The 25,676-nt window shown below is 37.1% G+C and overlaps 1 protein-coding gene across 2 annotated transcripts in view; it reads right to left on the reverse strand.

Moving 5' to 3' along the window:
• Positions 1–2,950: 2,950 nt before the first annotated feature.
• Positions 2,951–25,676, reverse strand: part of FBXO3 (F-box protein 3) — a 37,761-nt gene continuing 15,035 nt past the window's right edge. Inside the window, exons 4-11 of one of the 2 annotated variants that reach the window (XM_003919972.4) lie at positions 21,794–21,908; positions 18,754–18,958; positions 17,144–17,189; positions 14,170–14,254; positions 13,182–13,304; positions 11,593–11,708; positions 9,915–10,105; positions 2,951–4,858 (exon numbers count right to left, since the gene is read on the reverse strand). In XM_003919972.4, coding sequence (XP_003920021.1) covers positions 4,682–4,858; positions 9,915–10,105; positions 11,593–11,708; positions 13,182–13,304; positions 14,170–14,254; positions 17,144–17,189; positions 18,754–18,958; positions 21,794–21,908 — 1,058 coding nt within the window. In that variant the 3' untranslated portion in view covers positions 2,951–4,681. Of the gene's footprint in view, positions 8,842–9,914; positions 10,106–11,592; positions 11,709–13,181; positions 13,305–14,169; positions 14,255–17,143; positions 17,190–18,753; positions 18,959–21,793; positions 21,909–25,676 lie in introns of both variants that reach the window. The other variant, XM_074401296.1, reaches the window with a different exon arrangement.

Raw genomic sequence — 25,676 nt, forward strand, 5'->3', positions numbered from 1 at the left:
GCTTTGTGACTTTGTTTCAAACCGAAACAGAACTCTGTTATGCGTTCAAAAGCTTACTGGGCTGCTCAGGGACTAGTGTTTTGAGTGAACTTCTTTGAGTGTCTCTATCAACTTAAGCTAGTAGCTACTGTGCCCCAGCAGCCACCAGAGACGAGGACAGAAGAGTAAGAACAGGAGATCCACCTACGTGAATCCGTCCCTTCAGGGTGGCCTCGCCTTCAGGGACTGGATTGCAGGAATGGTTTCAATGACACAGCTGTGTGAAAGTTACGACTTTTTAGTACTTACAGACCTTGGAGGGTACACAGCATGTCTAGAAGACACACACACACACACACACACACACACTCCCACGGAGGTCACGGAGCACAGGGCGAGGAGAGGGAGTGTGGAGTAGGGAACTGGGACCGACCTCTGGGCCAGCAACTTCATTCAGATAATTTCCTCTGGAGAGCTCTAACCGGTGATTTAAAGCAAGCAGGTGAAAAGGCGGAGGCGGGAGGAACTTGAACCGGAGTTTGAAGCTGCAATAGTGCCCTATTATCACGTCACATGTTTATTTCTCGCCACCAGCCATTTGCGTGTGATATGGTATTGGAAACTGTCCGTGGTGATTGAGCCCTGCTTCTGTTATTAGAAGATAAACATATTTGAAAATGGATGCTGAGATAACACAAAATTATATGCACTCACTGGAACCAGAACATTAGTTTTATGTGCAGATGTAATTAGAAGTTTCCATTTGCTATTATATTTGGAAAGTGTCCCACTCACTGCAGAACTGGCTCTAAGAACCCGATAGGATGAAGGGTGGGGCTACAGGCCAAAAGTAAAAATATTCCTCCGAGAGGACAGCCTCTGTTGGAAAGCATGAGACACATTTTAAGGGTCAGGATAAGAAGATACTAAGTCTCAGGGTTGCTTGTGTTGAACTGGTCAGGGAAGAAGGCGTGAGATAAAATGTAAGCAGGGGGAATCATGGATTCCTGAATCTCTTGCAGAGAAAATCATATGGTAACTGTCTTGACATGTGCCTTCTACCTTAATTCTGATGGTTTTGGGCTGTCAGGGAATGAGTTTCATTTAGTGGTGTTCAAATTCTGGTATTCCTCAATACAAGTGGGAGTTTCTTAAATCAGGAGGACTTGTTTTGATATTTAAAGGGTGCCTCCTTAAAACAGCTAATACTGTATTTTTCCTAAGATGGTTTCCAAAGTTCTTTTGAGTGCATTACCTTACATACATCCTATTAGCTATTCCTTCCTTGTCTCACTTGGCTTCTAAGATGCTACTCTCTCCTGGTTTGGCTCCCAGTTTCTTGACCATTCGGTCTTGAGATTCTTTTTCTTTACCTCCTAATAATTTGGTGTCCCAGGATTAGACTGAGAACCATGGCTATGTGTGCTCCCTGGGAGACTCTAGTGTATCTACTCTGTTTCACCTTGGATGTATATGTTTGCAGATGATTCAAAATCTCAATCTCCATCCCTGCCCACTCCCCCTTTTTTATATTCATATCCAGCTGACTCCTGGATGTCTCCATTTATATGTTCCACAGACATCTTGAACTTAATGTGCACAAATCTGAGTCATCTTTAAAGACTGCTTTTCCTGCACTTTTTTTCATAAATGAACACAGAAACTTAGGAATCAGTGTTGACCTCTTCCACTCTCTCACATCGACTCACATTCCTGCCTACTTTACCATTTCGATACCTGTTTCATCCTCTCTTCACATTGTTACCGTGCTAATTCAGATCTGTAGTTTGCCTTGCTTGAACCATTACAATTCCTTCCTACCAGGTTCCCATGTTGCCCATGTTAATTCCTGCATCCCCTGCCCCTTCCCTACTTATCCTCCACATGGCTGCTAGAGACCTGGCTAGTTTACCTCTTCAGTCTCATGTCTCACTTTTATTTCCCATTTCATTTTGCCTTGTTCTCATCATCCTTTTGTGAATACAGTATGGCTGAAGCAGCCAGTATGCAACCATGAAGTGATCTTCTTCAAGAGGAAAAGTCTTGTGCTAAGGATGGCAGGGCAGAAAGATGGAACCAATCTGGACTGTTGATAACACCACTGTGCCATCATGTCAGCTCTGAACTAGCTATCTCTGACTATACACAAGAATAACCACCCCCTAACTATTTAAGCTACTGTTAATTTAGGTATTTGTCTCATTCTAGTGATACATCAAGCTTCAGAGAAATGAGTAAAAAAAAAAAAAAAAAAAAAAAAAAAAAACGGTTATGTTTTCAAGAGCCAGAAATGGCCTTTTCTCCACCAAAAGTAGAGTCTGGTTTGGGCAATGTTCATGCCAACTGTTAAATTCCTGTTATGTGTGAATAAGTGTTCTTGCCAACGGCAGTAAATACAGAAGCCTGTTATCAACAAACTACACCATAGGCTGGGCATGGTGGCTCACGCCTGTAATTCCAGCACTCTGGGAGGCTGAGGGAGGCAGATCACTTGAGGACAGGAGATTCAGACAAACCTGGTCAACATAGTGAAACCCTGGCTCTATCAAAAATGCAAAAAATTAGCTGGCCATGTTGGTATGCACCTGTGATTCCAGCTACCCTGGAGTCTGAGGCATGAGAATTGTTTGAACCCTGGAGATGGAGGTTGGAGTCAGCTGAGATCATGCCACTGCACTCGAGTCTGGGAGGTACAGCAAGACTGTCTAAAAACAAAAACAAAAACAAAACAAAACAACAAAAACAACAAAAAAAAAAAAAAAAAAAAAAACTACACCTTAGTTTGAACTAGAGGTCATTCATTCAACATACCAAGAGAATATAAATTCTAGTGAGAGTATAAGCAAATCAAAAGCCTTCTGAGGAGCAAGAGTTGGGAAGGGAGATTTGGGGCAACATGAGTACTATGGAAACAAAGAGAGAGGTCATCAAGAAAAGAGAAAAATGGAAAAACTGGCAAAGGATTCTGGGGCCAGCTTTAATCACCAAGATTTATTATTTTTGATTACTGCTTTATTGGGAAAGTTCAGTTTTGAAAAAAATTAAGTGGGTTGACGCTGTGGTCTGAATGTTTGTGTTCCCCCGTATTGTTGAAATCTAATCCCTAAAGCAATAGGTAGGGCCTTTAGGCTCTGTCCTCATGAAAGGGATTAGTGCCCTTATAAAAGAGGCCTGAGGAAGCTTGTTTGCCCCTTCCAGCACATAAAGACATGGCAGGATGGCACCATCTTTGAAGCAGAGAGTGAGCACTTACTAGACATCAAATTCGCTGATGCCTTGATCTTGGACTTCCCACTCTCCAGAACTTCGAGCAATAAATCTCTACTGTTTACAAATTACTCAGTCTAAGGTATTTTGCTATAACAAACTAAACAAAGACAATCGATTTTTCTTTTAAAGGATAGCCATAATAGGATTTGATAGCCTGGTTATACTCCATTAAATGAAAAGTAAGCAGGAAAAATGACTTAGTCTATTTCAGAACATTTTGACATGTGTGAATATGAAAGGGTAAGTTTGTCTTCAGGGTCCCTAACGGCAGCTGCTTAGCCTTGAATGCCACTTCCTTTTCTTATAGTTTTTTCTACAAAAGAACTGTTCTTGGGGAAAATGGATGGTAGAGCACACAAGAGGGTACATTCAAAGCCAGGAGATGACTTTGAATGGGCCTGCTATACTCACAGCAGGTCAGCAAGAATCCATCCCATCTTCTTTCTTAAAAGCAAAGGCTGATTAATGTTAGTTTATGAAAAATAGGCAATTATACAAAATACAGGATTGGAACAAAAATTTGCTTTTAAAATGTGAGTTTTTAACACTCGAAGGATATCATTCTTAACTCTCAATTGTATAATTACAAAAAAAAATCCAAGTTTCAGGAAAACATACTTAATCCTAACATAAAATTCATCTCACTTATCACAAAGACAGTCAAGTGTATAAAGGAGAAACGAAACAGAAGTAGTATTTACAAATTTAAACTACATAAGATGTTGTGAACAATCTTTTGTTAATAAACAGCACACTACATACTTTTACACACTACATTTCAAAAATGCATCTGTGAATAATATGATAAAGCGCATAGTATTGAAGACTTTAAAGGTCATCATGTTGAAGACTTGAAATTAAATTCAAGGTTGTAGTGACGAAAAATTTCAAGTCAAGGTCTTAGCAATAAAGACTTTAAATTCAAAGACAGATTGTCTAAGGACAAACCACTAGCGTTCAAGTTGTTTACTCAATTAGTTCTCTGTGAGTACAAAATATTAGGAATCACTAAATGGACTAGCCTAATTACAAATTCTGATCATTTCTAAATAATTCACAACTGCAAGAAGTCTTTTGCCAGAATCAGTCACATAGTTTCTCTCTATCCTTGTGCAGGTTATTTTAAATCCTTATTTCTAGATTTGTATAAAATATTTTAAAACAAAGGTATGTCTGTTCCTTAGCTAGAGAACTATTCTTCCATTGACTCCTGGAAGAGAAAAAGATGCCCATTTCCTCCTCTACCTCAAAAACACAAAGCAAACCCAAACAATCCAATTCCTAATGTAATGTCACATAGAACCAGGGCCTGAAACAATATTTCATGCTAGTTTTCCTGCTATATGCAGAGAACACTTTAGTTATTTACATTATTGAGAAATCTATTTAACAGCCTAGAATGATCCTAGTGCTTCCACCAGCAGAAGGCTTGCTAAAAAAGGCGTGAGCAGCGGCGTCGGCGAATGGGAACATCAAAGACTCTCCTTCGTCTCTCCTCTTCATCTTCTTCATCTGATTCATCCATATCTGCTGAATCATCATCCTCATCTTCCTCTTCTTCCTCCTCCTCCTCTTCTTCCATCTCTTCATATTCATCAGGACCCATTTCCTTGAAAGAGAAAACAATCTTTTGATAAGAGCATCTATCAGTTTTATACAGTTATTTCATGTCAATTCTCATTTATCTAGAATTCAAACAGCCAGATATGCCAAATATGAATTTCCATAGAATTGAATGGTGTACTCTCATAACACACAAGCTGATACAAGATTCTGGAGCAGATTTTGTATCTCGTCTTACATAATGCTCAGTGTGGTTTTTGTTGTTATTGTTTAATGGAAGATCTTTTAAAAAAAATATTTATTTTTAGCCTTTCTTAGAGACGAGTTCTTGCTATGTTGTCCAGGGTAGCCTCAAACTCCTGGGCTCATGCAATTCTCCCACCTCAGCCTCCTGAGTAGCTTGGACTATAGGTACATACCACCTGGACCCGCTCAGTATGGTTTCAGTGGTAAATATTTCACTAAGGCAGTACTTATTTTTTATACAGTAGTTGATAATTCATAAAGGTAGCAAACAGACCACCTGTAACAATCCAAGATACAGTTTTACTGAACTTATATTCATGTATTGAATAATTATTAATCTATATACTTACAGAAAAGAGGATATAAAAATATTAATCAAGTATGACCTCTACTGGTAACTTTTATGCATTGTCAACAAGAGTTCTGAGATTTTTATTGAGCTCCTACTATAAAGACACATCATTTCAATTCAACCATCAGTAGCCTCTACTTTTTTAAAAAATATTTTTATTTTTTTGTGGCTTGAAACAACAGTCATTATTATCTCTCATGATTCACGTGGGTTGGTATTTGGGAAGTATTCAATGGGGTGGTTCCCGGTTGGGGTCTCTGGTGATGTTGCAGTCAGATGGTAGCTGGAATTTCAGTCATCTCACGAGCTTCTTCATTCACACATCTGGTATCCATGTGGCATGATCCAAATATCTGGAATCGGAAACAGCTGGGGCTCCTGGGTGCCTCCCTCTATCTCTATGTGATGTCTCTACATGGTCTCTTCTGCATGACTGCTTCATGGCAGCTGCACTTCTTACATGGTAGCTCAAGGCATCAGACATATGTCCCAGGAGAGAGAGAGAACTCTAGGCTGAAGGCATATTACCTTTTTCTAACTAGGAAATCACAGTGTCACTTTGCCAATTCATTATAAGTACATCACTAAAATCAACCCACGTTGGAGGGAAATGACAGCCTCTACTTTTAAATTAACTTGTTGGAGGCTCTCAGAATAGAACAGTAGTGATGTTGAACGTGCAACATCGGAATCTCTCTTGGAAATGTCAGTTCTGCCCATGCAGTATCTTTAATCAAGCCTTGACTTACTCTGCTGTCAATGTTCTTCTCTCTCACACATTTGAAGACACAATGGGAGGAGTTGCTACATTGAACAGAATTCTGAATAGCCAGGACCTACTTGGTATTCTGGAGAGTATGGGGCAACTTTGGCATGATGTCAGCCAGAGTCCTTCCACCAAGGCCTTTATGGCATTATGTGATCCAGCACCCCATTATCCCTCTGATCTCATCACCAGCCCCTCCCCTCCTTGTTCACTGCACTCCAGCTACACTGGCCTCCTTGGGTCAAGCACACAAGCACATTATTGTTTCGGAACCTCTACACATGCAGCTCCTTTGCTTCGAACACTCATCTCCCACATATCCACCTAATTCCCTCTGCCCTTTCATGTTTCAGCTTAAATGTCACCAAGGCCTCTCCTGACACATCTTTATATTAGAACAACCTAACAATAAATTCTTTATCCCCTTTACTCTGCTGTTTCTCCGTAGCACTTATTACTACTTAACATTAGTACATAGGGTTTATTGTTACAGTTTGTCTCTTTGAATTGGAATGTAAATTCAAAGGCAGGAAATTGATTATATTGTTTATCACAGTACTCAATAAATAGTTGAGCAAGCAAATAAATTAATGTAGGAGAAAGGAATTGTGTCACTTAGGATTTATTATAACACTAACAACAATAACAGAGAACATATACACTGATATGACTTATAAGACATTACATTCTTTTTATCTTTGGATTTTTTTTTTTTTTTAAATCTAAGGAATGAAGACTTTGAAATTCAGTTAGGAGGTCCAAAAGGTGGGAAAGGGAAAGGCTTGGGAAGTTCTAAAATGTGGTATCTGAGTAGTATGATTATTAATTATCTTAATGAAGAAGAAAACAGAAAAACTGTTAAAGAACTCAATGTGGCTAAAGAAAGAGACTGCTCAGAAAAAAAGTGTACACACAAGAACAGCGGATGAAGAGAATCACACACAGAGAGGAGTGGAAATGTGCAGCCAGAGCCTCTACAAGTGCCCCAAACAAGCCACACACATACACCACCTAGACCGAGAAAAGACATAAGGCCAACGAATGCGTATTTCCAAGAGGCATTCCAAGGAGAAAGAAAAAGGAAGTGTTAAGCCTACGAATTAATCAGACTGGTAGAGGACGGAAAATGAGCAGAACAAGACTCCGTATCAGAAAACTAATATTTCAACAGGAAAGGTCAACAAATACAACCCCCATTGCCTTTTTTAATATTGATAAGAAATAAGTCCAGAATTCTCATTTTATTTCTCATTCTTGAGAGAAAACATTTTCCACAAGGCAGGTCAAGATTTTATATGTTTATTTGTGGTTAGAAGGAAATGAAAACTAGTAAGAAAGAACGTAGTTAAGAGAGAGCTGAACATGTAATGGATTTATTATTGTCATTTGAAAAGGAACTAATAAGTAAATATTGTAAAACTTTCTCAGTTTTAATTCTGATATGGTAAGTATTAATACAATCCACATAAGCAAGAATTCTTCGGAGCCCTCAGTAAGTTTTTAGAGTTTCAGGGGGTCATAAGACTGAAAGTTGGCAACTACTGTCCTTAAATAAAGACTACTTTACACCCACCCTAACCAACATTAAAAACAAACAAGACTCCAAAGGATCAAGTTGACCCAAGAGTAACTCAACTACCTGCCAAAACAAACCTCAGTGCTCTTTAAACTTAGGACAAGGAATATTATCAGTGATAAAGAGGGAAATTTCATAATGATGAAAGAATCACGTCATTAAAAATACATAATAATCTTTAGCATATTTGCATATAATTATACAGCTTCAAAATACATGAAGCAAACCTGGCAGAACTAAAAAGAGAAACAAAAACTATAATTACATTTGGAGATTTCAACAATCATCTCTCACTAGTTGATAGGACAAAGACCAAAAAAAAAAAAAAAAAAAAAAATCACAAGTATACAGAAGACTTGAAAAACACTGTCAACCAATTTGATCTATCATATGTAGAATACTATTCCCCCAAAAAGCAGAATGTACATTCTTTTCAAATATACAAGGATCATTTACCAAGACAAACCATAATTTTGGGCCATAAAACATTTAGAAGGATTGAAAATACAGAGCAAATTCTCTAACCACAATAAAATTAGAAATCAATAGCCAAAAGATAACTGAAAACTCTCCAAATGTTTGAAAATTAATACATTTCTAGAAAAATCACAGAGTAAATTAAATTACAAGGGAAATCTAACTATTTTGAACGACATGTTCATGAAAACACATCAAAACTTGGTGAAATGCAACTAAAACAGTGCTTAGAGAGAAAAAAAGGTCTAAAATTACTAATATAAACTTCTACCTTAAAAAAGCTAGAAGAAAAGCAAATTAAATTCAAAGTAAGTAGAAAGAAATAAAGATAACTGCAAAAATCAATGCAATAGAAAATAAGCAAATAGAGAAAATTAGTAAAACCAAAAATTGCTCCTTCAAATGATCAGTAAAAATGATAAGCCCCTAGCTAAAGCAATGAACAAAAGAGAAGATATAAATTAACAATATTAAGAACAAAAGAGGACATGTGACTATGGCTTTTGTAGCCATTAAAAGGATATCAAGGGAATACTGTCAATAATTTTATGCCAATAAATTCAACATTTAGATGAAATGGACAAATTCCTTGAAAGGCACAAATTACCAAAACTGAAACAAGAAGAAATGGAAAATATGAATATTAAAGAAATTAAATTCAAATTTCAAAATTTTCCCACAGCGAGAACTCTAGCCCCATATAACTTCACTGATGAATCCTATCAAACATTTAAAGATAAGATTATTCCAAACTCATACAGATATTGAGCTAGTCAAAAAAGGAATTCTGTTATGCAAAGTAACAAATTCATAGTACTGGAAATACAGTTTCTAGCGTTCCTCCATTGGGAAGAAAGCTAAATCTTCACTTCCAAATGTATACTGTAGATCCTTTTCACTAGATATGTCACACATGTAATGGCCCAAAGTCTAATTATCATCCTTCTCTTTCCCAACTGGAGTTGAAAATGTGTCTGCTCTGGGTCATATTAATATCATGTCTCTCTTCCAAAACTTATTTTACACCCATCCATTGGGGTCATTCGAGGAGTTAGAGGACATTTTCCAAACATCCAACACCTACAACTCAATTGTATTCTGGGTATATAATTCATATTTTATCACCGTTGTAAAACTGGAGCTTCACAATTTTCTTTAATCACATTATAGTCTCTAAGATTGGGGTTACTGTTACACTTGTCATAAGGTAACCCTAAAAATGAGACTTTAAAAATATACTTAGTTGATTTAAGAAATGATCCCAGTGAAGCTGCCAGTAGTACACATCTACACATTAAATTCTCTTTATAATGATTTTTAGAGAATATTTGTTTATTTGACGTTAAATTGGAAGTTTTAGCAAAAACACTGTAGGAAGTTGTTTTCTCAGTCTTAATGAAATAAAATAAAGCTGACTTTAACTGGTCATAATCTAAAGCATTTAGGCCACTGAAAAGTGAAAAAGAAATTGAATCTTTAAAACAGATAGCAGAAATTCTCTGGTTACAGAGTATGGCACCTTACTTGTCCATCTCTCTCAGCAATTCATATGACCCCAAGATACTTCCTCAAAATCTCTAGAGTTTTCTGGAACACTATTTATAAACTAACTACTTGCCTGCCTTATCTGTAGTGTTAACTCTACAAAGTCATGTAAATCAGCACTAGAGGAAAATTTAACTTACCAATCGGGCTATCGACACCCTGAATGTTGGGCATGCCATATGGAATCGGGGAATGGCAACATTAAAGATCTTGTCTTTAAAGTAAAGAAAATGGAAGGTATAATATCCTTCCATGTATCCTGATGTTGTAGAGAATGTGGTACAGCTTGTGTATTCATATACCCGACCTGGGCTGATGATTGGAAATTCACCTACAGGGAAAAGAATAACAATAAACCAAAGTACAAAATTCATTTCTTTATTATAATAAATAAGGTATGTTCTCTATGGCATTATGTAAACTATGAAATAGTAAATGCAGAGTTAGAAAAAAATTCCAAAAGAAAATGTAACAAAATTTAACAGTGATGGGACAATGAGTAGGTATTTTATTCCTCTTAACAATTTTTTTTTTTTTTTTTTGAGACAGAATCTTGCTCTGTTGCCCAGGCTGGAGTGCAATGGTGTGATCTCGGCTCACTGCAACCTCCACCTCCCAGGTTCAAGCATTTCTCCTGCCTCAGCCTCCTGAGTAGCTGGGATTATAGGCACCTGCCACTATGCCCCGCTAATTTTTGAATTTTTAGTAGAGTTGTGGTTTGACCATGTTGGCCAGGCTGGTCTTGAACTCCTGACCTCAGCTGATCTGCCCACCTCAGCCTCCCAAAGTGCTGGGATTATAGGCATGAGCCACCATGCCCAGCCCTCTTAACATTTTTTTAAATGTATTCCTCAAATCCTCTACAATGTAGAAGGTGGGAAGTATCTAGCAAAACAAACAGAACAGGTATGTTTCTTTTTCAAAAAGCTTTGAGGCACTGAAGGCACAACCTTTGAGACATGAGTAATAAAAAGCATCACAGACACCAGTTCAAACAGAGATAAGGGTAATCCAAATATATTAAAGTAGCAAGAAACAAAACATAAAACTGTGAAGATGCATCCTAAGCATTCAGACCAGACAAAACAGCACTCACAAGGCAGAGTCCTTACGCCACTGGACCAAATAGCAGAAAAAGAATTGTGGCTTTAATAAAGCTGCTTAGCACTAGATCCAGGAAAAAGAATTGTGGCTTTAATAAAGCCTCTTAGCACTAGATCCAGGAAAAAAAATTCGTTAAGTAAACATGTAGATCTATTCATGGCCATAAATTTAGAAAACCTTAAGCTGAATTCTGCATATGCTTAGGACTGATAACAGAAGTACAGATCTTAAATATGTTATTTTTCTGGAGTACATATTCAAACCTGAAGAATCAGAGGGCTCAGAGACTTCAGATAATCATAATTTTTAGGAAAGCTAAATGACAACTGTAACTAGAACTAAAGTGACTGAGATCCACAAACAACAAAAATCTATGCCATTAATTTTAACATTTCCCCCCAAACTTCAAAAAACATGACCAATACAAAATTTATTTCCCCTTTCTGCCCTATGCTTTCTAACCCACAAAATATAATAAATAATGAATCAGTTTTAACAAAAAAGAATAAAAGAAGGAAAAGCAAAGAACTCCAGGTGATCCACAGAAAGGGAAATCAATCCCTGAATAATTCAGTTTGCTATTATTTTAGAAAAGTTAATGCTTAAGGGATTAGACTAATAGGATAATGACCTTTATACATTACATTTATCATACAAAGTCTAAAATTTCTTCTAAGGATTTTATGTATAAAACCTAAATATTGGGTTACATACCAACTACTCCAGGTCCTTGAACTTCTTCCACGTCACCTTTAGCATTTGTTATTCTCCAATAGCGACTGTCCAACTGACAGGCCTTCTCAGGAAGTGCATCCTTTGACATTTCAATTCTAGAGAAGAGAATAGGGTGGTGGAGACAAAAATCTGGCTTTTTTTGTTTCATTTCTTTGGTTTAAGAGATACAGTACTCAGGCTAATGCTATGAAAGAAAATTTCCAAAAAATTAAGAAACCCAACCTAAAGTCCATGTTAGCCAGCTATTTTTCTAAGTTCTCAAAGATACTGGCTTCATTAGTTTGATTTCCCTACTAAAATATTTCCAGTATGTATATATGCCTGTATGTGTATTTTAAAATATACTTGTATATAACATAAAATATATAAAAATATATTTTAAAACACAGTATCCTTAATCCCTTAGGGCAATGAGTTATCTTTGTGTCATAGCACAGAATACTACTAATATAAATTCAAAATATTTATTTCTTATTTAATAAAATCCAATGTCTAACACCATGTTTGACATCCATGAAGCACATAATACACATTTATTAGATTCTTAAATTGAATATAAATAGGCCAGATGAAATTTTAAATGCATGACTTTATCACGGCAATTTGACAGCTTCTAGAATGCATTACAACTTAGAGCTTTAATGATGACTACAACTTAGTGGTCCATTTCCACAGTACCTGGCACAATACTTAATACCTAGTATATTTTCTTTTCTTTCTTTCTTTCTTTCTTTTTTTTTTTTTTTTTGACGGAGTTTTGCTCTTATTGCGCGGGCTGGAGTGCAATGTCACGGTCTTGGCTCACTGAAACTTCTGCCTCCCAAGTTCAAGCGATTCTCCTGCCTCAGGCTCCCGAATAGCTGGGATTATAGGTACCTGCCACCACACCCAGCTAATTTCATATTTTTAATAGAGACAGGGTTTTTCCATATTGGTCAGGCTGGTCTCAAACTCCTGACCTCAGGTGATCCGCCCACCTCAGCCTCCCAAAATGCTGGGATTAAAGGTGTGCCACAGCGCTCAGACAATACCCAGTATATTTTCAAGAAAAATAGGCCGGGAACAGTGACTCATGCCTGTAATCCCAGCACCTTGGGAGGCCAAGGTGGGTGAATCATAAGGTAAGGAGTTCAAGATCAGCCTGGCCAACATGGTGAAACCCCATCTCTACAAAAATACAAAAAAAAAATGAGCTGGGTGTGGTGTAGTAGCACCTGTAATCCCAGCTACTTGGGAGGCTGAGGTGGAAGAACCGCTTGAATCCGGGAGGTGGAGGTTACAGTGAGGCAAGATTGTGCCACTGCATTCCAGTCTGGGTGACAGAGCAAGACTCTATCTCAAAAAAAAAAAAAAGAAAGAAAGAAAGAAAGAAATAACTTAAATAACTTAGAGATTAATATAGAGTCAAAGTCCTCCATGAACACCATATTATAGAAAATGTATCCACTTTCCTCCAAACTTCAGCAAGTTATTTCAAAATGTGTCTTACATACCATGTCAAATGAGACAACAGCAACATTGGTTATATCTCACTATTAACTGAAAGGCGAACCACTGAAAATTCTCACCTGATTCGGTATGTGAAGAAATAGTGGGGTGGATGTACAGAGCTCAGTTCTGGCAGAAATGATGTGGAAACAGAAACGGTAATATCCCCAGTTGTTGCTACACACTCGGGATCATGAACATATCTAGGTAATTTTAAAATTAAATGTTTTAAAATCAACTACAAGATTTAAAAGATACAATGCAAAATAGCTTATACTTTAGGATGAAAAATTTAAATCATATTTCAGACCCAGAAAAGTTAAATTATATTGGGCATAGTCCTATTAAACTTAGAAGAAAACTAGATACAAACTACAAAACCTTGGTGATTCTGGATAAGTAATGACAGCAATTGAGGTTTAATGATCAGTGGTTCAAATAATGGATTGGTAATTAGGCTGGAAATGAAAATGAGCTTATTCAGTTTCCAGAGCTAAGGAAACTTTTGGGACATCTGAAAACCCAGCTATACTTCCTAAATGATGGCTCTGACAATAAAAATGTGCAAGTATGTTGTTCCCAGAAGCCTCTAATGTGTAATCAATCTATCATTTCTGCCAACCAGGCTATTATGAACCAATATTACCTTGAATATTATCTACAATATCTGAATGTTTCATTTAGAGATAATAAATATTAGCCATAAGGTAACAGTTACTGACTTGCTATTCATAACAAATCTATCAGCTGGCAAACAATTTCTTGTTTTATTCAAAAATAAATTATATAGATACTATAAACCCATTGTTTCTAAATCAAAATCAGCTTTTTCTTGATTTTTCCAGATAACGAAAATACCAGTTGTCTAAGTATTTAGATGTTTGGCTTTAGAGTGAGAATAAAAGAGTGAGATTCAAGAAATTTGATCTTCTATTATCAGCCTCAATAGAGAGGTTCTTATTATCAATCTTCTTGGGAAACTTCATTTCATGATCTGTGACTGATCTTTTTTTTTTTTTTTCTGATTTACAATCATGATTTCAATCCAAAAAGACCCAAATAAAATACCTGAAAATTTGGTCTCTGATGATGGGGAAGCCACCTGATACAACATTGTTGACATAAGATGTAAACCAGTCAGTAAAAGTAGCACCTAGAAACCAGGAAAGGAGGAAACGAAGAAAAGAACAGTTTTTGTAAAATCTCTACAGGAAACAATTGTAATTCCTTTATGCTTTACAATGTGATGCCAAAACTAGAAACATTTATAGATATAATTGTACTAATCATTTATAAGGTCAATTTCTATTTTCAATTCTATCTACCTTATTTCCTTGGGATTCTCCCCCCTCCATCCCCTCAACTGTTGTTAGAGAATTCTCCAATGACCTTCAAACTATTTTTTTACACTTATAATTAATCAAATTTTAAACTGTAATTCATTCTGGAACAAGAATGAAAAGCCTTCTGTCTTAATTTCTTGAACATACAGAACAAAGGAGATACAGCTATGTCTAGGAAGAAACTATAAGAAAAATATCAGTACCTATTCTCAGATGTCCCTGGTCCAGGTACATCCTGACTCAAGCACAAAATTTTGGCAGAAGGCAGGCTCAGTCTGGACATCTACCAGGGACATGGCATTGTGGCGTTCTGTGCATCAGGCCAATCCCAAAGTGGTCTAGCTGCACACTACTATAGATTCCACCACATTCTTAGTGACCAGCTCAAAGCAGAAAAAGATTACTGGAACAGTCTGGTCCAGACCATATATCTGTGATCTAATGTCTGGATTATGACAAGTATTTACATGAATTAATTATGTTTACCCCTTCTAGGTAATATTTAACATAACTCTGTCAGACCCCCCCCATTATTTGCTGTTAAGACATCTCAGTGCCTAGCACATATTAGTCCTTTAATTAATGTTGTTCAATGAATTTCCTTGTAATCCGGTTTCAATTAACCCAGTTTCTGCACTCTGTCAAACTGAATGTCAGATGCTAAATGTATAGTATTTACTAATTATTCTATTTAGGGAATGATAAAAGATATAATTTGGCTTGTATCTAAGGGTACAAGACTTTAAGCTTTTAAAAGGCCTCAACTGAGAGAAGGCAAACTATAATAGTTGGCTCTTTCCTCAATATTAATGACCCGTTCTGACGCATTATTTATTAAATACTATCGTATTCAAGGATCACTGATCATGTACCCACTTTGAGTAGGATATTAAGAAGCTATATAAATAACATAATTAAAATTCATAGAAGGTATAGTTTTATGTTTTTAGCACTAGTAATTTCTCTGAAAGAGTTTTTAAAAATCATATATATATATGTGTATATTTTGGGGAAAAAATGTTATGTAAGTAAAAACAAATTTGTGGTTTACATAAAAAAAAATTGGCCTTGTGTATTTTAATCTACCTTAATCTATTACAATACATACCAGAGTGTGTTCTTCAAGATGAGGACAGACTAGGCTGCATTCACTACTAAACTTATCTGACAGACTCCAGTTTTTAAAAATATCTATTAATAGCACACTGAACACCAGGATATGCCATTTTATGTGTTACCAAACATTCTAAGAAATCCAAAATTAGCTGAATCAAGATGCAATTTCTAGGTTCTAAGGTAATTTACCTTTTAAAGTAAGCCCATGTGTTGGAGTCTCTCTGATAGTTTCTGGGGCTTTATCAAGACAGCTGAAAGGAAGCTCCTTTGTCATCCGTCCTCCCTGCATTAATTTCCCACCTCATCTCTTGTCAGTGTCTCTCAATCTTTTACTTTGCTCTCCCATTTTAAGAGAAATACCAGCTACTAGCATAGTATTATTACACCTTAGTACTCTGCTGGAGTGGTGATCTAAGATAAATTTGGGCTACTAGGATAGTATTATGACACCTTAGCACTCACCACACCATGTCAGATAAGCACCAAACTAAGAGAAAGGAACTCACAGAGCCTGGGCAGCAGCTTACCTTAGCGCTCGGCTGCCTTTCATTTATAAACTGAGTAGCACTGATGGACTACAGCCACTATGGTAATCTCTGAAAGCGTGTGCTATGCAAAAATACCAATGAGGGCAATGAGCACAGGAAAAAGCTCCAGAGAGTGCTTAACTTAGAAACCAGAGACCACATGAGTCAGAGTGAGCTGAAAGCTAGGACCTATATTTAAAAGCTTTTTATAACTTACTAGGTAAGGATGAGAGCTTGATACTGTGAAGCACATCACAAACTTCAAATGTGCTATAGTATGGAACAAACAGAGACTTATACATTGTTCAAAGTTCCAATGAGAAGATAGAATTAAATACAAACACCTCAGTCTACAAGGACCCTTTAATATTAATGTATGGAGATGTTTAATATATGTCAGCAATGCTCTTACAAAGCAGAATGGACAGTCTGGAAGCTTCTCTAGGTGACCAAAATGTAAACAAGACAAAACTGGATGAATAGCAAAGGAGTGAACTGTAGTTACTTACAAATTGAAGAGCTCTCAAAACCTATAGGAAATACTCTTTTAAGGCCAGAAAAACTAGTTGTACCAAGGAGTTTATGAGGCAGAGAGTTTATATTAGTCCCTAAATACTGTTGCTTTGGAGGTCTCTAATGTAACTTATCTTAATGTGACAGTATCTTAATGTTACTGTATTACCACCAAAAGAGAAAACGTAGTTGCTTTATATATCTGTATCTCCAGTTGTACATGAATATAATGAATGAAAAATGTATGTGCGTATTAAGAAAAATATATAACATTCCCAGCAATTCTACGTATTTAATTGCCTTATATAAGAGTCCTCAGAGCATGAGACTGTATAAGGACTGGCTTTTTTTCCAAATTAAAAATACTCAAAACAAAAACTGTTCTAGTGAAAACCTAAATGCAGTACTTTATGAACCAACAAACCTTAAAGAAATCCAAGTATGAAAGTGCCAGCTGCTAAAGTAACTAAAAAAGCTTTTACCAATTTAATTTTCTTATTATATCCAGGAGGAAGAAGGGGAAAAGACTTTTTTCTTTCCTACCTATGATAAACATGTCAATAGCAGCTGGATTTCGAGCCATTTGGTCCTAGGTGAGAAAAAGAATACAATTGATAAAAACATATTTTACTTAATTTTTCATTGTTCATTATCTGTATCTTTCCCTAGAGATGAGACAAAACAGAGAAAAATAAAGTTGAGATAAGAAGATACATGGCTTGTTATCCTAGAAGAAAGGGTTTTAAATTCAGAGTCAAGAGGTCTGAACAATTCTAGGTTACTCACTCCTCTCAGTAAGTGGAGAGCAAGCTACCATACTACAACCTTAACAGAGACATCACGTCAAAAATGAAATAAAAAGTATGAAAATGCTTTAAAAAATTAAAAGCTATAAAAACTCTGTCTCAAAAAGAAAAAAAAAAAAGAGTCTTGCTCTGTCACCGAGGCTGGACTGCAGTGGTGCAGTCTTGGCTCACTGCAGCCTCTGCCTCCGGTGTTCAAGTAATTCTCTGTCTCAGCCTCCCGGGTAGCTGGGATTACAGGCGCCTGCCACCACGCCCAGCCAATTTTTTTGTATTTTTAGTAGAGACGGGGTTTCACCATGTTGGCCAGGCTGGTCTTGAACTCCTGACCTTGTGATCCACCTGCCTCGGCCTTCCAAAGTGCTGAGATTACAGGCGTGAGCCACTGGTGCCTGGTCTAAAAGCTCTTTAAATATATAAAATGTTATATAGAGTCACATGTCTCAACTATGAAAAGCATTTTCTTTCTTTTTTTTTTTTTTGAGAGGGACCCTTGCTCTGTCGCCCAGGCTGGACAGCAGTGGCTGGACCTCAACTCACTATATCTGCCTCCTGGGTTCAAGAGATTCCCCTGCCTCAGCATCCCCGAGTAGCTGGGACTACAGGCATGCGCTACCACACCTGGCTAATTTTATTTTTATTTTTAGGAGAGACAGGGTTTTGCCATAATGGCCAGGCTGGTCTCAAATTCCTGATCTCAGTTGATGCACCTGCCTCAGCTTCCCAAAGTGCCATGATCACAGGCGTGAGCCACCACACCCAGCCAAGCATTTTCTATTTTAACTTTCTCTTTTGAGTGAAAAGTTCACATCTAGGCAAAAATGAAGGCAAAGGTTGTATAACTGAAAAGTTACTGAGAACTGAAAATTATTTCTTTGTTTTTATTAAATGAAACCAATACCATAATATTTTCTGTGGTTACATTAAAACAGTCTGCTAAAAAAGAACTACATTTTTTGTTATGTCAGATATCCCTGAAGAAAGTTTTAAGTTTTTACTGCACTCAGAGAATGAATCAAAGGATGTTCACAGGCTAAATTTTAGAAAGTCTGAAACATATATTACAATTAATTATTGCAACAAAAAGCTCCTCATTCGTTTTCCTTAAAATACCTTAAGACGAATCGCAGCTTTCCCTCTGTAGATACACTAGTTTTTTAAGCCCAACTGTTAAGTTTTCTCTTGGATTCCATGCCATTATGTCAGAACATTAACTCTAGTTGACAGGTCCATAACTAAATTGCATAATATTCTATACCCATTCTATAATCCTGAAAATACCTAATGTATACATTTATACAACCATCGGAACACATCTTAATGCCATATTTAAACACACGTTCTACTTACTGGACATTGGTAGAAAACTTCATTTTTGTTTCGGCCCTCTGCAGCTTCCACTGCTATGTACTGACTCAAACCAGTATGTATGCAAAAAGTTAAAGGGAGACAGTATTTCAGTCCCTGTCTCTGCTGGAATCCTCCGGCAGCTGTATCGACGTCTAACAAATCTTCAGAACGATAGTGATTAGATAACGCCATGCTTCCCAATAACCTGAGGAGCATACAGACTCAAACATGTAATACATGGCAGTGCCAAACAGCTGTGCTTCATCTTTCTGATGAATAATAATTAGCCACTCACAACTTTATGAGTACTGATTAACATGACAATTCCAAATCAGGAATACCCAAAGCACTATAATTTCTAAATATTTAATTCAAACTCCTTCAATTGGAAAAAAGATTCTGATTTAAATTGAAAATTAATTAAATGTCTAAATGGCAATGTTTTAAAAAGAAATACACTTTTATTGTTTTCAAGAATCTATCTTGCCATGATATATTGACTTGCGAGTGTTTTGCTTGCCATGTACGTATGGCCAATTTAATGTTTACAGAAGCAAATTCTCTGATGCCTTTATCTTCATACAACCTTTAGCTTACCCTATGCAACCAGAGAGTAAATGTAAAGCAGCTTAAACCTTGTCCAGATTTTCACAAACTTGGATGCCTAGGGTGTACAGATTAATCTCATTAAATATACACATAGCAATATAGGTATCAAGGTATTCCTTGATGAGATTCCTAAGTCTCAATGCTTGAGCCATGTATAGATAAAAATCCCTGTGCTGCAATTTATGACCTATTAGTCATAACTCTTCTGAGAGTCATAACTCTAAGAGTTGCCTATTAGGCAACTCTTCTAACAAAGTTCTCTCCTGTTTGCTCTTAAAATCTGACAATTTTTCAACTTTGTCAAGTTTCAGTTCAATAGGAAAAAATAGGCAATAACAGCTGAGCGTGGTGGCTCAAGCCTATAATCCTAGCACTTTGGGAGGCCGAGGTGGGCGATCATGAGGTCAGGAGTTTGAGAACAGCCTGGCCAACATAGTGGAGTCCCGTCTCTACTAAAAATACAAAAAATTAGCTGGGCATGGTGGCGGGCACCTGTAATCCCAGCTACTTGGGAGGCTGAGGCAGGAGAATCTCTTGAATCTGGGACGGGAGGTGGAGGTTGCAGTGAGCTGAGATCACGCCACTGCACTTCAGCCCAGACGACAGTGCAAGACTCTGTCTCAAAAAAGAAAAAATAGCCAATAATTTTGGGTCATCTAGTCCTAACTGACTTCTGTATCTGACCCATGCCCAATATTTGACTTTTTTTTTTTTTTTTTTTTTTTGAGACAGGATATTTTTCTGTCACCCAGGCTGGAGTGCAGTGGCTTACTGCAGCCTCAAACTCTTGGATTCAAGATATTTTCCTGCCACAGCTCCCGAGTAGCTGGAGCAATAGGTGCATGCTACCATGTCTGGCTAATTGTTTTTAACTTAATTTTTTATAGAGACAGGATCTTGCTATGCTACCCAGGTTGGTCTTGAACTCCTGACTTCAGCAGTCCTCCTGCCTTGGCATCCCAAAGAGCTAGTTTCAGGCATGAGCCACCGCACCCTGCTCCCAATATTTGACTTCTGAATACTACCTTGTAATTTCAGTATGATCACCTCTGGGATTCCCTGTACTCATTCAACCCTCATCTGAAATTGTAACAGAGCCTCACATGACTCTTCACACACAAAGGAACAACAAGTTCCAATAAGAACAATGCAAAGTTCTCCTTAAACTCCTATTAGCATTTCACAAGCACAATGTCTCTGAAATAGCTTACTTTCATAAAAGTACAAAAGGAGTAGACCCATTCAAAGCACATGCCTTCGAAAACTGTGGGTGAATTTTGATGACTACTGAATAGTCTACCTTTACCCCAAAGCTCCACAATATAAGGTGGATATATATGGTGGCTGGAAGGCTGAGGCAGGAGAATCCCTTGAGCCTGACCAGCCTGGGCAATATAGCAATACCCCATCTCTAAAAATAATAATAATAAATAAAAACTTAAAATAATAAAAGTTTATGAAACAAACATTAAAAAAAAAAAAAAAAGCTGAGCCAGGCCCAATGGTATATGCCTGTAGCCCCAGCTACTTAGGAGGCAGAGGCAGGAGGATTGGATGAGCCCATGTGTTAAAGACCACTAGCCTGGCAACATAGCAAGACACCATCTCTTGAAAAAAAAAGTCTTGGTGCGGTGATTTGCACTTGTAATCCCTGCACTTTAGGAGGCTGAGGCAGGAATTGCTTGAGCCCAAGAATTCAAGACCAGCCTGGGCAACATGGCAAGACCTCATCTCTACAAAAAATATGAAAAAGTAGCTGGGCATGGTTGTGCACCTGTACTTCTACCTACTGGGACAGCTGAAGTGGCAGGATCGCTTGGGCTTGGTGTGGGGGTCAAGGCTGCACTGAGCTGAGATTACACCACTGCTCTCCAGGCTAGGACAGAGTAAGACCCTGTCTCAAGAAATAAACAAAAAAAAGCTACGATAAATACCTTATTTTTTAGAATTAAATTTTAAACAGGCCATTCAATTATAGACTGTATTTAATATGACAAAACATGATTTTCTTTAGTGTAGTGTATGCAGCTCTGAATAAATGATTGCTTTTATGTGTAGTAGGTAGAATTTGCATCAAGCTTCCAAAATAATTTGATTAGCTGGTAACTGGATATACATTTCAAGAGTTCTGAAGAATTTGGTTAAAATATACTCACACTCACTTTTACTGTATGTCCCATTCCCCATCCCATACCAGACTTCATTTTAACTATACAGATGCGTTGGTAGAAATTATGCTTTTATGAGATATATTTATTTTGGTAAAATCCAATTCAAGCTATAGATTTTGTCTTGTGGATTGCTATAAAGGAGAAAGGGAATTCCCATGCTTCTTTAATTTGTTAAAAGTAACTACAAATACAATTTATTTACTTTCATTCTAAAAAGTAGCTTGCTTCATTAAAAATAGCTGAAACACTGATTATCTTACCCAGGAACCACTAATTTCTGTCCATTGTGGATTCTGTATGAACATCGATAATCGTCAGGAAGCTTGCAGCCAATCTGTGCTTCCACAGCATCAAGGTCTTCCTCTCGAGCACCCTCTGTAAAGGCACCAAAAAAAAGTGAATTGTGAAGAAACAGCCTTAAACCTAAGAAGAAATGCAGTTTATCTGCTAACTAATGAGACAATCTTAGAGTGAGTGAATTCTGTCCAAAATATACAGCTGAAATTGAGGGAAATGAATTGAAACTCATTTGAAGTACTCAGCAAGCAAATTTCTTAGGTCCCTCCCAACAGGGAAAACACTGGCACTTAGTAAAACATGGAAAGTGGGCACCAATGAGATCCACAATAATGTTTTCACATTATAACACAAACCTCTAAATTTCTTGAATCTAAAATGTTCATACTGCTTTTTTTTTTTAAAACAACAACAACAACAATAAAACCCCTGGAAATTCTCTAAACTGATGTTACTCAAGAGTTTTAACATTGACTCTCAATGGGAAATATAGGCTGTAAGGTATGGGCTCATGTGTGTGGAGGTCATTAACTTGAATTCTATTTTTCATGTTTGTAAACTTGCCATATATTCTAGCTTTGAGAAGTGGGAAACAATGACAAATTCCAAGAGAAGAGACTGACATTCAACAGTAGCCCACCAGTTGTTGGATCAAACCTTTAGCTGAATGGTGACAACAAAAAATTGGCTTGATAATTTTCAAAGAATCACAAAAGCAGGGGAGAGGGTCCAGAAAAACAGGAAGACTCAGAGGTGAGCCAGGCATCAGAAACCACCTTGTCTTTAGACAACTGTCAATTCGGAAAGCAAACATGAGATCGAGTGGCCAAGCAGCTGAGCAAAGCTTTAGGCAGTACCACAGGGATAGAGGGCAAAAAAACAGAGTTCAGCATCCACAAAGGAGAGAGTGACCTGGTAAAACCCAAGGTTTTTGGGCTAGGATCCTGACTGACCATATCCTAGGAAAAAGAATGAATTGAAAATAAGACTAGTCCTCACAAAGACCAAAGCCCAGCTTTTTCAATCATATCAATCCCTGATTGCATTACAGTGATCTGTCCATTGACTAGCTGATAGCCAAAAGCAAAAGTAATCTCTAGAAGAAAATAACATGACTCCAAAATACAAATTATGTCTAGCAATGAATTAAAAACAACTAGGCCTATACAAAGACAAGATCTGACTAAAGAAAGAGAAAAAATAGAAAACAGAACCAAATCCATAATATATCATTATTGGAGTTAATAAACATGGACTTATAAATAACCACAATTGATACATTCAATGAATTAAATGGCAAGATGGAGAATTTCAGCAGAGAACTAGAAACTATAAAAATGAATCAAATGGAAATCTTAGAGCCAAAAAATGTAAAAACTAAAATAAGAATACACTGAAAGCATTTAACAGCAAATCATAGTTTTAAAGCTAAAGAAAGAATTATAAACTAGAAGCCGGGTCAGTAGAAAGAAAGGGGTGGAAAAACATAAAAAGAGCCTAAGACACATATGGAAGGACATGGTGGAAAGGTCTAAGATACATGTACTGGAATCCCAGAGGGAGAGGAAAAGCAGAATGAGGCAGAAGCAGTATTTGGAGATAACAGCAGACAATTTTCCAAAATTGATGAAAATGTCAAACCATGATTCAAGAAGCACCATAAACCCTATGGAGAAAAATTACAAAGGAAATCATTATCTAGATACATCTTGGAAAACTAATAAAATCAAACACAAAGAGAAATTTTAAAAGCAGCCTGGGGGCATGGTGGGTGTATAATTACCTTCAAAAGAAAAACAATAAGATTAACAGCTAAATTCTCTACAGAAACAATAGAAGTTAGCTGGACTCCATGGCTCATGCACATAATCCTAGCACTTTGGGAGGCCGAGGTGGGAGAGTGGCTTGAGGCCAGGAATTCGAGACTAGCCTGGGCAACATAGCAAGACCCCATCTCTATAAAAAAATTTTAAAAATTAGCCAGGCATAGTGTTATACCTGTAGTCCCAGCTACTCGAAAGGCTGAGCTGGGATGATTGCTTGAGCCCAGGAGTTGGAGTCTGCAATGGGCTATGATTGTGCCACTGTACTCCAGCCTGGGCAACAAAGTAAGACCCTGTCTTTAAAAAGAAAAGAAACAATAGAAGTCAGAAGAATGGTATCTTCAAAGTGGTGAAGAAAAATCACTGCCGACCAGAACCCTATATCCAGTGAATATATCTTCAACAATGAAGATGAAATAAATACATTTTTAGATAAATGAAAGAAAAATTCAGCAGCAGCGATCAGTTAAAAGAAATATCAAAAGGAATTCTTCAGGTGGAAGGAAAGTGATCCCAGGTGGAAGCATGAAGACACAGGAAAGAATAAAGGGCAACCAGAAAAGGTAATTATGAAGGTAAGTCGAAAAGAATATTGAATATGCAAAATAAGAATGTTTCACAGAAATTAAATATGTTAAAAATCAAAATCACAAAAACTACAAATCAAAAGGCAGGAGGGAGGTGATTGGAGTTAAAGCATTCTAAAGTTCTTTCATTGTCCAAGAAGCAGTAAAAATACTAATTTATATTAGACTTTCCCTTTTTTTTTTTTTTTTTTTTTTTTTAAGATGGGGTTTCACCATGTTGGTCAGGCTGGTTTTGAACTCCTGACCTCAGGGGACCCGCCCGCCTTGGCCTCCAAAGTGCTTGGATTACAATATACTAGACTTTAATAAGTCAAATATGCAATGTTGTAATCTCTAAGATAATCACTAAAAAAAGAAAGGAGGAAGGAATGTAATAAAACATAAGAAGATTGCAAAAAAGGAACAGGAACAGGTGGAACAAATAGAAAAACAAAAACATGGTATATTTAAACTCAAACACATTAGTAAATCTATTAAATATGAAGAGACTAAATAATCAAATGAAAAGACAAACTGACAGACCAGATAAAAAACAAAAAAACTAGGCCAGGCACAGTGGCTCACGCCTGTAATCCCAGCACTTTGGGAGGCCGAGGCGGGTGGATCACAAGATGAAGAGATCAAGACCATCCTGGCCAACATGGTGAAACCCTGTCTCTACTAAAAATACAAAAAAATTAGCTAGGTGTGGTGGCGCATGCCTGTAGTCCCAGCTACTAGGGAGGCTGAGATAGGAGAATTGCTTGAACCCTGGAGGTGGAGGTTGCAGTGAGCTGAGGTTGCGCCACTGCACTCCAGCCTGGTGCCTGGTGATGGAGTGAGACTCTGTCTCAAAATAAAAATAAAAATAAAAATTAAAATTAAAAATTAAAATGAGGCTGAGGCAGGAGAATTGCTTGAACCCAGGAGGTGGAGGTTGCAGTGAGCCGAGATCACGCCATTGCAGTCCAGCCTGGGTAACAAGAGCGAAACTCCATCTCAAAAAAAAAAAATAATAATAATAAACTAAATAAATAAATAAATAAAAACAAAAAACTACATACAAGAGACACGTCTTAAATACAGAAAACAAAGCTAGACTAGCTCTGCTAAAATTACATGAATAAGACTTTAAGGCAAACAACTTTATTATTGCTAATGGAGGGCTTTTCGTAACAACAAAAAGGTTAAATTCACTACACAGATGTTATAATTATAATTTTACGTACCTAATAAGAGCTTTAAAAAATATTTTTAAGTGACAACTAAAACAGGGAAAAGATACCTCTACAATCACAGTGGCTGTAGTTTTCTCCTGCTGTAATATTAGCAGCTTAAAGCACTTATCATTTCACAGTTTTGGTAGGTCAGAAGTCTAGACATGACTCAACTGGATCCTCTGCTCAGGCCCCACAAGGCTGAAATCATGGCATCAACTGGGGCTGCTATCTCATCTT

The sequence above is a fragment of the Saimiri boliviensis genome, chromosome 6 (assembly GCF_048565385.1).
Source record: "Saimiri boliviensis isolate mSaiBol1 chromosome 6, mSaiBol1.pri, whole genome shotgun sequence".
Taxonomy (NCBI): Eukaryota; Metazoa; Chordata; class Mammalia; order Primates; family Cebidae; genus Saimiri; species Saimiri boliviensis.